Consider the following 16,536-nt stretch of genomic DNA (forward strand, 5'->3'; position numbering starts at 1 on the left):
TAATATAAAGGCATTAACAAGCTGACAGTCAATAATCATTACCAAAATGTTTGCAGCAAATAAATACTAAAAAATACAGAACCACGGGTCAGAATCAAATTATTCAAATGAAAATAAGACACCAGCAGTCCTAATTAGAGTACTGTTATTTTCGACCATGCTAGCATGAAACAACTGCACAGTTACTTTTCATGCTAAACATTCAGGCATTTCATATCAATCACCTAGATTTGGCAATTTGCTACAAACCTGGTACAGGAACTATTATAAATAAATATCAGTGCTGCACTGATATTAATTAAGAATAGGCTTAGGAAATAGATTTAAAAGAACTTAAACTCAGTTACAATAGAAATAATAATAATAATGTAGTGCCAGGAGTTGTGTTAATGCTCAGGTTAATCAATCTCTCAGGCGATTGTCAGTCCCTCGAATCACTCATATTACACTCCCAAGGTTTGTTTAACCACAACACTAGCATAAGCCCTACTCTTTAGCTGTTACCAATTAATATTCAGTATTAATAAAATAAATGAATTGATATTAGTATCTGATATGTATTCTTTTTAATGCATTTATCTCCGTCAGCAAACACTTCACTTTAGAACAAGTCATTATTTCACAAAAAATCAAACCGTTAATCAGGTTACTTTAGAATTAATATCCATAACCAGTGTACACCCAGAGATTTTTTTCAGTGGTTGTTTTGATCTTTTTATTGTTTGCCCGGAAAAGGGGAATAGAAATGACAGTTGTGGAACTCACTGCCCTTGTTGTAGCCCCAATTATTGTAAATGGGATGTGGAGAATGAAAATAAATACCAGATTGTATAACAGCAGGTTTTTATGTCAACAAAATAAACAGGCACCTACATTTCTAGGCAATACTAGAAAGCTAACACACACACAAAGAAGCTTAGTCTAAACTGACAAATGGTGGAATTCTTCTGCCATCTAGTGGTGACAGCAGAGATTTCTCAGCTAGAAGTAAATTTTTTTTTTTTTTTGGAAATGGGCAGGCAATATTATGGGCATTTTATTTTATGGACATTTTTATCTCAGTATGCAAAATTGTCTTAATACACTAAAAAGAAAGAAAGAAACATGACCCCATAAACTAATACTCATTTACAAACCACATAGTTAAAAGTTACAAAAAATCTCAACAGCAAATGTTCTATATATATATATATATATATATATATATATATATATATATATATATATCAGATTAACTGTCATGCTTTCTAAATATAAAGATGGGGCAAAATTAGTTTATATCAACAATAACTAACATACAATATGCCTCAAAGGATATAGCTCTAGTGCATTAAAATATTTTGTCATCTTCCTATCATGTCAAAATCGTGCCAAGTTTCAGAAGTTAATCAGTAAGGGGAAAAATTCCTTTTAGGGTGTTAAATAAATGAATACTTGTCTAATTTGTTTAACTATGTAAGAGCAGTGAACCCTTCACATGATACTTTAAGGGGTCAATATATACTGAATAAATAGTCCTAGAGTAATCAAGTACCAAGGTACAACACTATCAATGTACAGAAATACTTCATTTAGTCAGCAAGGGTGCCAGGTTAAAGAAGAATACTGTATTTAATCAGTTAAAATATGCCTATTCAGTTCTAAGATAGACTCTGATGTTTTTACAACCCCCAAAAAGATAAAGCATATGCTGGAAAATGAATAAATGAAGACTGAAGTATTATTTTAACAATTACAGTGTTTCTAGCAAAATGTTTGTTTAATTTGTCTTACAAAAGAACATGTTTTTAGTATGTTTTTAAAGGCAAATGAAATTTAAAAAAGTGATGTTAATTATATAGACTGCAAGATACACTTCAGCATTCAACCTGATGAGGTTCTGATTATAAAAATGTAATAGTGGATATTAATAGTCAATGACATATTAGTATTCCTTATAGTGGTAAATAATGTACTGCTCGAATGCTCAACAGGGTTTTTATATGAAATTCCCAGCTGGTTCAGAAATAGAGCAAATGAGAAATTAGATCTGCTGCCACCCACCATTTCCTAAGGATTTTGAACAAAGAAAGTTGGTATACAGCTGTGTTTCAATGGTAAGCAAATGTCTTCCTGCAGCTCATCCAGTATTACTAAGACATGGAGCCCTGTCCTGTAAACAGCTATACCTTCATTTCTAGTGAACCTTATTATCTCAACAGCTCTTATTTTTCATTTGAGGCGTAAGAAAAAAAAAACACAAGATGCTGACCCAAAGATCCAAGGAATACCATGGCTCTACCATGGAAAGAGACTGATGGTGTACTGTGCTACCTAACCTGCTCTGTGCAGTGAGTGAGGTCACTATGGAAATGTACTGCACAAGTCAAACTGGTGGAGCTTATTCACAGGGATTAACTAGATGTAACATGTTCATTAAATCCAAGATAGCACAGAAAACAACAATGTCATTCATGGCTTTCATTTTCAGACTACACCTAAAGAATGAGGTTTCATTGGGTGCAATAAACAGTAATATGTAATTTGAACTTGTGTTAGATGATTTGCTACAGATTTATTTCAAACTTCTCCAAGAGTTGCTTATGAATAAAGCAATCCTTAAACGTAACAAGAATCACAGAACAGAAGATGGTCTGTGCCCCCTTGGTAGAATTTTGTAAACCCTCTTAGTCTGTGAAGTGGAATAAAATGTATTTAATCTGGTTGACAAAATAGGCTCCTTCCAGAAAATGTTGTTTATCAGGAGTTTGGAAAGGCTAATAATGACTCACTTGATGGCTTGGTGGCTGTAATACCTAATGACAGTAAAGACTCATCTGACACAGCTTCATACAGGCCCATTTCAAATTTAAACTACATCTATAACGTATAAATGGCTAAAGTGTTGCAAAAATTGATAGGTGTGGATCAGTTTGGTTTTGTGGAAGGGAGGCAAACATTTGACACCATTAATAGAACAATGATGATCCAGGGGGAGCAGAATGTAAGAAAATACCACTGTTGATTGTGGGTTTTGATGCACAGAAAACATATGATAGAGTAAGCTGGGATTTTATATGTAAGGCAATGGAAACATTTGCATTCTCTGATGCAATAACAAAGTTAATGAGAAGGATATGAGGATTCAGAAGCAAAAATTAAAGTGGGTGGTTTCCTCTCTGAACAGAGGAATCCAGCCAGGAGTATCTTTATTCACTTTTGTTACTTGCATTATATTTAAAACCATTGACAAAGAAAATAAGGGACTCAGAAATTCAAGGATATATTTGGTATGGTAACCAAGAAAAGTTAGCTTTACTTGCAAATTATATTATTTTGTACCTGATAAGTCAGAAAAAGTGCATCACGGTGTTGTGGAACATTCTGAGACAGTTTCAAGTTTTTTTTTTCTTTTTGTGATATAAAATTACTGAAGACAAAACCAGGGCTATAGCTGTAAACTATATACTTACACACAAATTGGATCAGCAATACCCATATTTATGGAGACACAATAAAATGAACTATTTAGGAGTATGGGTTAAAAAGTATTCTGTTATGGCAGCTAACGATATGTGGGAAGAGACAAAAGCTAAAACAAACACTGAGAAACTGAAAGATTGGGTTTATGGCCATGGATAGCAAAGTTTTTAGTTTCTTTAGTTTTATATACAGGTCAAGCACATTTTTTATCAACCAGAAGAGAAGTTATTGACAGTATTTATTACAGAGTTGAATGATTTTATCTTTTTGGGCAAGGGTGAAGTGGGATAAACTACAGTTGTGTACACCTACCATAAATGTAGATGTTCGAGTGTCTTCACTTTTGCAGTCATGACTGTAGGGTTCTCCCCTGCCAGCAGGCAGCCCTCGGTCGGCCAGAATCCCAAAGTCTGGGTCCGGCATTGGCTGTTCAACCACGCTCCCTGACGTCAGAGCGCCAGGAGTACAAAGCTGACAGCCGACGCCATCTTCTCCAGTTTTTCTTGCCCCAGATGTCAGGAGTCCCAAAATGAAAATGGTCCCATAACCTTTGCAAATACACCTCAGAAGAATGGTGAAAAAGGAAATACACAAAAGTAAAAATAAGAGGGGACAGGAGGGAGGACAGACTGCAACAGTGAAGACACTCGAACATCTACATTTATGGTAGGTGTACACAACTGTACTATGTTCATCGTGTTTCACTGTTGCAGTCATGACTGTAGGGTAGAATCCCAAAGCTGAAAGAAAGGGAGGTGGTCATAAAGAGGAAGGGTGGCTAAAAGGCCCTGCAAGACTGCAGAGGCAAAGCCTGCCCTAGACTTAGAGTAGAGAGGTAGATTGTAGTGCTTAGAAAATGTATGCACTGAACTCCAAGTTGCAGCTTCCAAAATGTCCTTGGTAGGAACTCCCCTGAGGAAGGCCGCAGAAGTGGCAGCAGCTCTGGTGGAATGAGTCTGTATACTCCCTGGGATTTGCTTTCCATGGTGAGAATAACAAAATCTGATTCCATGAGCAATCCATTTAGAAATGGTCTGTTTTGAAATGGCTTTACCTTGGGAACTTGAAGCATAAGAAACAAACAATTGTTCTGATTTTCTGATGTCCTTGGTTCTGTTCAGGTAAAAACGTAGCTGTCTGTGTACATCCAGGGAATGTAAGATCCTTTCCCCTTTATTTTGAGGAGTGGGGAAAAAGGTTGGCAAGTGTATAGTTTGATTTAAAGCCACTTTGGAAACCACCTTAGGCATGAAGGTAGGATTAGTCCTCAAAGATACCCTGTCATGATGAAAATTAATATAAGGTTACACAGCCATAAGAGCTTGTAACTCTGAAACTCTCCTGGCAGAGGTTAGGGCTAACAGGATGGCTGTCTTCCAAGATAAAAACTTGATGTCAGAAAAGGCAGCAGGCTCAAAAGGAGGCAAGGTTAGTTTTTCCAAAACATAGTTGAGATCCCAAGCAGGAATAGGAGGAGATCTAGGAGGTCTTAAGTTCTTAGCTCCTCTGAGAAACTGTCGCATGAGCTGGTGGGAAAAGATGGGAGGGTCTGTATTATAATGAGCAGAAATAGCAGAGGCATGTATCTTAATGGAAGAGAAAGAGAGACCCTTATGTAAGAGATCTGTCAAGTAAAGTAAAATTAAAGTAATGTTAGGAAGAAGAGGATCAGAATCCTGAGCCTGCATCCAGGAACAAAATCTTTTCCATTTTCCTGCATAAGATTTTCTAGTGCTAGGATGTCTGGCTTCTAAAATGACATCCATAACCTGCTTGGTCAGTAAAGAACAAATCAAAGGCCCTGGATTAACCAGGCCACCAGGCTGAGAGTTCTGACATGAGGGTGTAGAACCTGACCCTGATGTTGGGACAGAAGGTTCGGAGACTGAGGTAAAACCCAAGGGGGCTCCAGGCATAGGTTTTTTAGAGTTGGATACCAAAACTGCCGAGGCCAATTTGGAGCCAGCAAGATTATCATCTTGGGCTTGTCCTGTTTTATCTTCAATAAAACCCGTGGAAGAAGAGGAAGAGGCAGAAAGGCATATCCCGAGAGGTTCCTCCAACTGAATGACAGGGCGTCCACTTTCCAAGCTTCTCTGTGGAAAATCCTGGTGCAAAAAGTCTGTAATTGATGATTGAGATGGGATGCAAAGAGGTCTATGTGAGGACATCCCCAGACTGCTGTTATCATCCTGAATATTTTGGTGTCCAGCATCCACTCATGTGGATCTGAAAGATTTCTGCTCAGACTGTCTGCCAGGAAGTTTTGTTTCCCTGGTAGAAACTGAGCTTGAAGATCCAGATTGCAAGATAGAGCTGTGTCCCATAGATCCATGGCTAGTCTGCAAAGGGGGTAGGAATGAGATCCCCCTTGCTTGTTTATGTACCACATAACTGTGGTGTTGTCTGTCCGTATTAACAGTTGTCCTGGTTGTATAAGATTCCTGAAGGCCAATAGAGCTTTCTGAACGGCTAACATTTCCTTTAAATTGATATGCAGGTGCTTCTGATCCTTTGTCCAAAGGCCCTGCAAACAATTGCCCTAAAAATGGGCTCCCCAAGCATAATTCGAGGCGTCCGTGGTTAAAATCTGAGAGGCAGGAGGCAGACGGAAGGGCTTCCCATTGTTTAGAGCACATGCCCTGGACCACCAAAGAAATTCCTTTTGAAGGCAAGGAAGAACAGAGATCAGTATGTCTAAACTGTGGCAATGCTGAGACCATACACTTTTTAGGTACCACTGTATTTTCCTCATGAGTAGTCTTGCATATGGTACGAGAAGGATGCAGGAGGCCATGTAACCCAAAGCCTGCAGGAATTTCCTTGCAGATAGATGAGTTAAAGTTGCCAAGGTTCTGAAAGTTGAAGCCAGCTGTAACTGTTTTTCGGATGTCAGAAATGCCATCTGGGTTGTGGTGTTTAGAAGTGCACCCAGAAAAGTTATCTGTTGTGATGGTGTCAAATTTGACTTTTTTATGTTTACAGAGAATCACAGGAACTTGAGGAGGTTCTGTACAAATTCTAGATGCTGGAGTAAGACATCCTTGCTGTCTGCCTGAATTAGACAATCGTCCAGATAAGGGTAAATTTGAATTCCCTTGAGTCTGCAGTAAGCTACTACTGGAGCCAGGCATTTGGTGAAGACCCTGGGCGCAGTAGATAATCCAAAGAGCAGCGCAGAGAATTGAAAGTGCCTCGATCCGGCTTTGAACCTGAGGTATTTTCTGTGATCCTGCCTGATGGGAATGTGTAAATATGCCTCCTTTAAATCCAAAGTTACCATCCATGCATTTTTGGACAGCATTGGAAGTAGCTGCTGTAGAGTAAGCATCTTGAATTTTGGAATCTCTAGAAAGGTGTTCAAGACCGACAGATCCAGAATGGGTCTCCATGAGTTTTGCTTCCTTGGGACTAGAAAGAGCCTTGAATAAAACCCTTTTCCCATCTCTGAAAGAGGAACCAGTTCTATGGCATTCATAGCCAAAAGAGCTTCCACCTGGTTTAAGGCCTCCGTCCATTGATGTTTTGGAAGGTCTGGCCATCCGCTTGGCCTTGGCAAGGTATGAAAATGGAATTTGTAAACTCTTAAAACCACATCCAAAACCCATTTGTCTTGGGTCATTTGAGTCCAATTTTGATAAAAAAGAGAGAGTTTTCCTCCGAGTGGGGCTTCCAGGCAAGAAGTTCCTGTAGCTCCACAAAGGGAGTCATTGAGTTTGTTTCCTTTGAGATTGTGACCTGTCCTCTCCTCCCCTAGGGGTGGAAGCAGTCCACTGTCTTGGTCTATAAGCAGCTTTTGTTTGAGGTCTCCCTCTGGAACGTCTATATCTACCCCTCTGAGGCCTGTCTGAAGTGGGAAAGGACCAATTTTTTGAAGGCCAATTCCTGCTAAATCTAGGAGGCTGTACTTGTAAGAAATCTTTAACTGTTTGCATGGATTTTGCCTTATCCTCCATCTTTTTAATCACCTCTTCAGCTTTCGATCCAAACAAAACATTATGCTGAACAGGAGCATCCAATAATTTAGCCTTTACCTGTTCAGGTAAATTTTGTTCCTTTAGCCATGCATGCCTTCTAATGACTGTGCCAGAGGCCGCAGCCCTACAAGAAGCCTCCAAGGCATCAAATCCACAGTGTAAACCATGCTTCCCAACCTGTTCAGTGGCATGCAATAAGTCATGTAATTCCTTATCATCTGCACAGGCAAAAATGGAAGTAAGCTTTTGTTTTAAGACAGACAATAGAAATTGCTGGTATTTAAACATATGAAACTGACAGTTTAAAGCCCTAATGGACAAAGTAGCAGATGTGTACACCTTTTTGCCCCATCTTTCTAAGGATCGAGAATCCTTTTCAGTAGGAATAGGATTTTTGGCAGAAGCGGCCTTAACTCCCTTAGGACCCTGAGAAATGGTTTCAGGGTCAGCAGAAGGGTTCTTGTATAAAAACTGATGGGAATCAGAAACCCTGTAATATCTATCAGGCTTAACATGAGCAGGAGGAAAAGAGTCAGGGGTTAAGTTAGCCTCCGAAAAGGCATCATCCACAATATCCAAAACAGGAGGAATAGCCAGGGGTCTATGTTGGGGAAGAAGAAGAAATTCCCTCAGTCTTTTCTTGGATTCCGAATACTCCTGTCCTTCCCAGTGGAAATGTTCCCTCATTTCATGCAAAGTTTCCCCAAAAGAGAAATCCTCAGGGGGAGAAGCTGAAGGAATGGATTCTTCAGCATCAGAATCCTCATAAGGCGGTAAAGAATATTCCTGATCAGAAGAAGAAACTGAGGAAACAGAAGCCTGATCAGAGGAATCATAAGAAACATCCTGCCTTGGCCTTTTGTCTGGATGAGAACCCCTAATCATAGTAAGTAAATCCTCCGCCATCTTGAGTAACTGTTTCTGTGACTTGGGAGCCGGTTCAGAAGAGGCCTGTGTAGAAGTCTTTGATTTTGAAGGAGTCTTTGCCTTTGTCTTTGCCTTTATTAGTAGCTGAGTAGGCCTGAAAACCCCTTCAGAAGCCAGTACCTGCACAGCAGCTCCGGACCCATCCGAAGGAGCATTGTCCGAAGGTCCTGCAACAGAAATATTTAAAGGCCTGGTTGGCTCCTCATGAGAGTCCATTTTGGCCGTCGGTTCTGAAATGGCCGATGACAGGGGCTGCAAAAGCGCCTCACTGACGATGGCCGAACCTGAAGCTGGCTCCGCTTGTGCACTATCATCAGATTTGGACCTCGGAGGCCTGTCTTTATCCTTGCGACGTTTGTGAACTCCGGTACCCGGGACCGTATCCGATGACATTTTCTAGTTAAAGCGCCTACCGAAGTAATGAAAAGCAAAATCGTACCTTCGCTTAATTGTACGTTGATTGAATCTAGCACAAAACCGACAACTAGCTACGTCGTGGTCAGGGCCCAAGCAAGGAATAGAGTAAGAATGAAAATCCTTATGAGGTATTTGCTTCCCACATGAAATACAATTATTAACTTTTTCTGACATCGGAGTGGAGCAAGAAAAAGTTTCCCCAATGGGGTACTTAGCTTTGAGTGGAGAAGAAAGTCTTCAGACCGAAGTATATCAGTAAAATTCGTCAGGAGTCAGCCGACCGGCACTTGCGAACTGCTATCACCGCACGGCAAGAAAGACTGGAGAAGATGGCGTCGGCAGTCAGCTTTGCACTCCTGGCACTCTGACGTCAGGGAGCGTGGTTGAACAGCCGACGCCGGACCCAGACTTTGGGATTCTGGCCGACCTAGGGCTGCCTGCCGGCAGGGGAGAACCCTACAGTCATGACTGCAACAGTGAAACACGATGAACATGTTAATCCTTCCAACATAACAAGATGGTTTAGGATTACCTGATTTGAAGATATATTTTAGAGCTACACTGTTAAGGCTCATATATTTAACAGAAGCAGAAAGTTATAATTCAAAATGGAAGGTGATGATAATGAAGTGGGGGGAAATTCAAGAAATTAGAAGACAGTGAGATATTCTTTGCAGATCTTTAAGGAGAATAATAACAACTATACAGAATATCATATTCACAAAATAGCAGAAAGTAACTAAGCCAACACAAAAATGGAAAAAAAAGGAGATTCTGCTGATAGGGATGACTGCAATTAGGGGTACAAAGAATAGGTAAAAGAGGATTGGAATTTACTGGACAAGATTGGAAAAAGAACCAAGGTACTGGCAGCAGATAACTACACAGGGAAAGGTAATAGAATGGGCAGAGGCTAAAAAACATTTGGATTGCAGGCTACGCTGCATTCCCTGTCAGGATTAAGTATAGGCAAAAAAAGGAATCAGAGAATCTTAACTGAAACACCTGCTCTGGTAGAGTTTTTAGTTTAATCTAGAACAGAAGCTGTTGTTAAAAAAGGGATAATTAGTGCGGCATAAAAAATATCGGTCAATAACTATAGGAATCAATCCAAGGAAATTAGAAAAGATTGGGAAGAGACATCAATTAAGCAATTATCAAGAAAACAATGGGAGAATATACATATGGCAACCAAATATGCAATGAAGTTTAGAAGATTTAGGATTTTTGCTTGAAAGTGTTTGCCTAGGTACGTTTATACCCCAAGCAGACTCCAAAGAATTTTTTGTCAGGTAGATGGCAAATGTTGGAGGTGTGATGAGGAAGAAAAATGTAACCAGGAACATATGTTATGGGAGTGTAATGAGTCAACAGATTAAAAAAAGTCTCTACAGAGGACTCTGTCAGGAATATTAAGTGAGCAAATGGGTGTAACTAAGGAAATTATTTTTTTGAGCTGAGATACAGGATCAGCATTGTCTAGACATAGTAAGTTTAATTCTGGTGGCTGCCAAAAAAGCAATCATTAGCTAATGGAAATCATAGTCTAAACCAACTGTATATGAAGTAGTGAATATTGTAACAGAGACAAAAAAACTGCAAGTGAGATATTTACAAAAGGTTGGAACAACTTATACAGCAACAATGGAAATCGTGGGAACAATACATGAAAAATAATGTTTTGGAGGAGGAGTGAGGTTTACGGGAAAGCAAGAATTGATTAATTTATGTAATGTTGGATTGATGAAAATTGTATAAAAGAATGCATGTGATGTATAATGTTTGTAACTATGAATATGTTAACATAGTTTCTTTTATATAAATGTAAGTTTGCAAATGTCTTAAGTGATAATTCATTTAACATGTTAAAGTGCATCAGTTTTGCTTTGCTAGTGTAACTCATTCACTCCAATGGAGCTCAGGAAGTTTGCACTGTAACTTCCAATGGGTGGAGCCTAAGCATTTGGACAGAATCAAATCATGTCTTCACATTTCAAACAAATGCTTATATCTCTGGAACCACATGGATTATTAAAGAAGTAGAAATGGCAAACTCTTCAGCACAAACTATTTTTATAGAGATAATATTCTATAGGTTCTAGGTCTTAAACCAAAATGTATAAGTCACAGTAAACACATTAACTATAGCATTTGTAATATGTTTTAAAAAACTTACAATATCTCATCAATCACTCAAGTTGCACACATACTGTCAGCAGAATTTTATTCATCTAGCTGAGAGCTTTCATATGAGGCTAAGGAGTTCTGCCTGTGTTACTTGGTTGTTGAGATATTTAGAAAAATGTGAAAATTATATCTATATAAATTAATATCATAAAAACAATTGCTAATATCTGCAAGAAAAACAAATACCGCCAGGTAAAGCACTCTCATCAACAGTCCAATAATTTAAGAAGAAAACGATGAGTGCACCATGGGCTGCAGGATAAAATTCCAATAAAAATGTCAACGGAAGCTTCCTAATAGAACCAGTAGTTCACATTTATTGTTGAAAATAAACAAACAAAAGAACTGCAGTAAAATCATCAACGCTTCATCAGACATAAATGCAGTTAAATACTAAAAACTTCATGACATCACAGCATTCATTAGGACAAACAGCCAAACAGTACAAGGCATTGAAACACAACATAAATTGAAATTAAAATTAATGCTTGAGGGATCTAGATGTTAAAAAAGGCTTAATGGAGAACCTATCATTAAGCCCAAACCTGTGGGCTTGTAATTTCATTATCCATTTGCCCTCTCTTTCCTCTGTTCTGTTTCTAAAATTACCCAACCTATTGTCTTTAACAACCAACTCTAAGACTTGAAATTTAAAATTATGTGTGCTGCCTAACTCCACTATGTGTTTCGCCAGGGCATTCATGGTGTTGCCTTTTGTGATAGCATAAATATGCTCTCTAACTGCCCACATAAAATGTCTGGCATAATTGACACTCAGCTACATATATTAAATTCACAGATCTACAAGTGGCATAATGTTTAAACAAATATCTCTTATTAGTAACCGGATGTGTAAAACTATCAGAATTAGAAATGTATTTGCACTGGTTACAAGTGTGACAGGCAAAAGTGCCTGTTTTGTGAGACAATTGTGTATTGGAATGGCTCCTGTCATAACATAGTAACCTATTAAGTGAGGACATAGTCTTACATCAACCAACGATCTAATTCTGTCATCAATCATTAAGATGCCCCAATGTTTATTAAGGACATCCAAGATGTGGTTATTCCTGTTAGTGTATGGAATAACAATCCTATTAACATTATCACTATTTCTGCATTTGAATTGTTGTAGATGATCACTTGATCTATTGATCAAGGGAGCTCCCTCTTGTGATCTACGACGATCACCCATAGAAATAGCATCGTATACATGCTTTTTCTCATAGCCCCTGGATAAAAAGTTCTTAGCTAAGTTCTCTTTATGTTTATGATACGCTGCTGGTTGTGATGTTAACTTAGAGACTCTAACCGTTTGATTAGTAATAATGTTCCTATGTATATGCTTAGGATGCATACTTTCCCGATGTAGTAAATTATTTCTCCAACAGGCCTTCCTATAAAGTTCAGTATCAAAGCCATGAGAACCCTTAATGAGGCGGCAGTAGGAGTTAACTGCAGATGCACTGTGTGCTGGCCTACAGGGGTGTGTGTTAAGCTAAAAAAAATGCAGTGTAATGGCTGACTCTCGTCTAATCCCTCACTCCCAGTACCTTCAAATAAGTCTGGGACAATTTTTTTTGTGAAACAGTGTATAAAACTGTCTGATTTGAGCACTTGCACTTCAAAAATATTTGTTTTTCACCTCAGATGAAGCAGGATGGGATGTTATGATTGGGGTATAGAGGAAAAGGAGGCTTGATGGTAACAAGGAGTCCGAGATCTGAAAAATGTGAAAAAATAAAACAAACAGAGCAAAACACCTGAGATCACTTAAAAACCAGACACACTTCTGGAACTAAAAGCAAACCTGTAAGTTAAAGCTTTGTTAAAGGCTTTTGCGATTTCATTCTCTACACAGAAAGTTTCAGACTTGGTTATTACACACACACACACACACACACACACACACACACACACACACACACACTGCTTAGTATAGACTGAATCAATGGAGATGTTTAACATGCTCCCATTTGAAAGATTATGATTAGCAATAGTGACTGACTGTGCTGCAGAGCATTTCAAATGAAACATAAGAAACCAGGAACTCAGCAGCTCTGTGTAGGTAAATGTAGCATACATATACTACATGGCAAACAAATGCATTTTGATGATACTTGCTTACAAATAATTAAATCAGTTGAGTATACTACATCTCATAAAATGTTTTCAGGCTCATGATAAAAACACAGCACATAAAATGAATGCCAGCAGTGCATAGGTCAATGAAAATATACAATTATTTATAGAAATAAAGTTTTAATGTCAAAGAAAGACACATCAAATAATACAACTACATAAATGGCAGAGGAATTGCTAAAGCATCATGAGGCTTAGTGAATGGTTTCTCAACAGTGGGAAGAAGTCTTAGCTTCTTAGCTGTGCCCTCTAAAGAATTGGACAGACGATGCTCCAGATGAGCAGTCTTATCAGCCATGTAACAAATTCCAACAAATGTAGACAGCCTAAAATACCTGGATCAGTCCAAAGTGTGAAACAATGTCATGCACCACAAAGCATGAGGCAACAGGTGAAAAAACTTAAGACTGCTGTATGCCTAGACAGCTTGCATCTGTTTCATCTGCTTCAGAAGGTCAACAATGGAATTTGCTTCAACAGCAAAGATAAATCTCAGGTCTTAGCTTGCAAGCTTGTGCAGTGTAACAATTTTGGGCATCCATAACTATTTCAGACTATTTAAGTAAAGTTGTATTGGCACTGCTGTGATGTACTGACATTACCCACCCTCACCTCAAGTCAATGTTGATATATATCAAACAAAAGAAAAAACTACGAGCAGTCACACAACAATTTCAATGCACCACACAATCTAAAGTTTATTTCAAGTGTCAGCTCCCTTCCATCAAGTATTAATTGCATACACAGAAAAGGTAGCACTAAGAAATAAGACTACAGTTTCCATGGCTGCAGCGAGTGATACAGAACACACCCAAATAAAACTTTATACATGAGCAGACATTTTAGCCTCCTAGAGTAAGTTATATCTGTTGCATTCTGATGTCTAGGTCCAAGGCTCAGTAACCACAAGATTACATTTGTTTACTGTAATAAAAAGAGCAGGGAATTTAAATGAAGGGGTAAAGAAAGCTTACTTGACAGTCTTTTATTCTGTCTTGTACTTCTTGAAGAATAAATCCCACCAGCTGCAAGACCTCTTCATCAACAGCCAAATAATCATGATAACCAGCCTGAAAAAAGAAAGCAAAGCAAGTTAATAAGTCCTATTATATTAAGCAAACCAAACTACCCTGGGGTTCCTCAGGTCTAGTGTGCTTGCCTGAATAATGAAAACCAAATACATAAATATGACAAGAAAATGTTCAGATAATAAAAGCTATTATAGTGCCACTGTGCCAGTACCTTTTAGATGACAATGCTGTTTTACTCAGTGAATGGTCAATGACTGCTTCTATTATTTAATGCTAGGCTAATTAAAACTCTGTTGGGGTAAAAACGGTTACTAAAACAGTTTCTTTTGTGATCTGTGATGGATGATTGTAGGCTTCACCATATAATTATAAATTACTACTCTGCCAGAAAATATTTTGCAAAGGATGACATGTATTACGCGATCTTGGTTTTTTTTTCCGTTACTCAATACATCTCAATGGAAAACTGATTTTAGGGAGACCAATACCTTACAATCATTTGATGCTTTGATTAACCTGAACCACTTTATTTGTTTTTTCTAAGAAGAACATTTACTGGGTGATCACCTATTAAGAGGAAGGTACAAGAAGAAAACTTCCATAACATAAAACTTGTTACATGCAAAGTAAATGCACTGGAATTCAGAATAAACAGATATACGCAAAGACCAGGTTTTATATACATATATATATATATATATATATATATATATATATATATATATTTGTATATAAAAAAAAATATATATATATATATATATATATATGGGTTCCCTTTAGAATCTCGAACATCTGAAAACCCGAATGTCATATGGTCGAGACCATATGATCGAGTTTTCAGAAGCTCTAAATTCTGAACGAAGATCTGCATACAGCACGGAATGGGAAACTTCCCTTTTCCTCACTGTAGTGCAATCTCGGGGTTGGTATATTTAAGTAGCGGGGGTGTCGGGAGTGCAGGGGGGCTTGCCCCCCTGCAGAAGTGTTTTATTTATTTATTTTTTTTTGCTGGATTAATTTCAGGGTTTTGAGCTTCTGAAAACTCGATCATATGGTCCCGACCATATGACATTCGGGTTTTCAGATGTTCAAGATACTGAAGTGAATATATATATATATATATATATATATATATATATATATATATATATATATATATATATATACATTTAGTATTACAGTATACATCCTTGGCAATGGAATTCCACACACACTATGGCACAGAAGTTTAAATATGATACAAGACAGCACCCTGGCCTACAGGAAGGACATTAAACCCTACTGGCCAGTAATAACTGTGTCACTGTACACAAGCAGGTATGTGTGTATGCTACCCCAGAAATGTCTGTTATCGGTCACCAGTGTAATTTGCAAGTGAGCATGAAATACAGCTGTGTAGCCTCGTGGGTGCATTAGCAGGAAGAGCTGCACATTACAGAAAGATATGGAGAACAGTAATGACCACATATTAAAACAATTCTTAATATAAGCATCCATACAATATTGCAGAATATTCCATTACATAGTACAGAGTTGAGAAAAGAACTGCACCAGAATAGAAAGGGAGCCATCTTACAAACACGGAAATGTAATACTGGCAGCAAAGGTAATGACACATACTGAAGGACTCTGGACATGGCCTCTGAACGTTTGCCTCCCATTGGGCCAGCTGTTGTAGCTGCCTCCTCTTAAGGTGAATATATCTGTGACAACAGTTTCCTGGCACAAGTCATTTGCCAGGTCAGTCCATACATCATTTTTTTTCAGTACTGATCATTCTGAACTGCATCTAGTAGCTGATGACGGTGCAGAAATAAAAGAATATTTTCATGTCTTTGTTGTACCAACTTGGTGCTTTGCCCCGGGTTTTACAGAAGCTACCCTTTCATTTATAGTCAGGAATCATTATGATGTCACTGCTCTGGAAATCAGACAGATAGAATGACTCATGCCTGCAAAGTGATTGTAGGCAGCTCAGGAAGTTGTGATGTCACACGCTGTTGTTCTGAATACACCCATGGAAATGCACAAATCAGAAATTGCAGCTAGGCAACATTTTGATTTATCCAGCTTATCTATAGAAAGAATCATTTGACAATGAATGGAAATTTCACCAGAAGAACATAGCAAAAGCAACAATTTCATTGTAAATGGAATTACAACAGGTTAAGACTGAAGATACTCAGAACATTTCCTGAAAGAGAGGACAGGGTAAGTAATACATCTACATTACTGGTAAGATTAATGTTATTAATACTTTTTCCAACTTACATTCATTCATTGTGAACCTATGCACCTACAAATTTTGTTATATACTCCAAACAGCATAACTATGTTTGCAATGTCTTGAGCACATTGCAATAAAACTCAAAGGACCATTAAGCACTAACATG

At 38.2% G+C, this 16,536-nt stretch overlaps 1 protein-coding gene across 1 annotated transcript in view; it reads right to left on the reverse strand.

The window, feature by feature from the left end:
- LOC122787923 (dynein beta chain, flagellar outer arm-like) overlaps nt 1-16,536 on the reverse strand; it is a 5,188,001-nt gene that overhangs the window by 4,175,497 nt on the left and 995,968 nt on the right. The window contains exon 25 of the mRNA XM_044054850.1: nt 14,087-14,182. Coding sequence (XP_043910785.1) covers nt 14,087-14,182 — 96 coding nt within the window. The remainder of the gene's footprint in view (nt 1-14,086; nt 14,183-16,536) is intronic.

This window comes from Protopterus annectens, chromosome 13.part0, assembly GCF_019279795.1.
Source record: "Protopterus annectens isolate FY-2018-M chromosome 13.part0, PAN1.0, whole genome shotgun sequence".
Classification (NCBI taxonomy): domain Eukaryota; kingdom Metazoa; phylum Chordata; order Ceratodontiformes; family Protopteridae; genus Protopterus; species Protopterus annectens.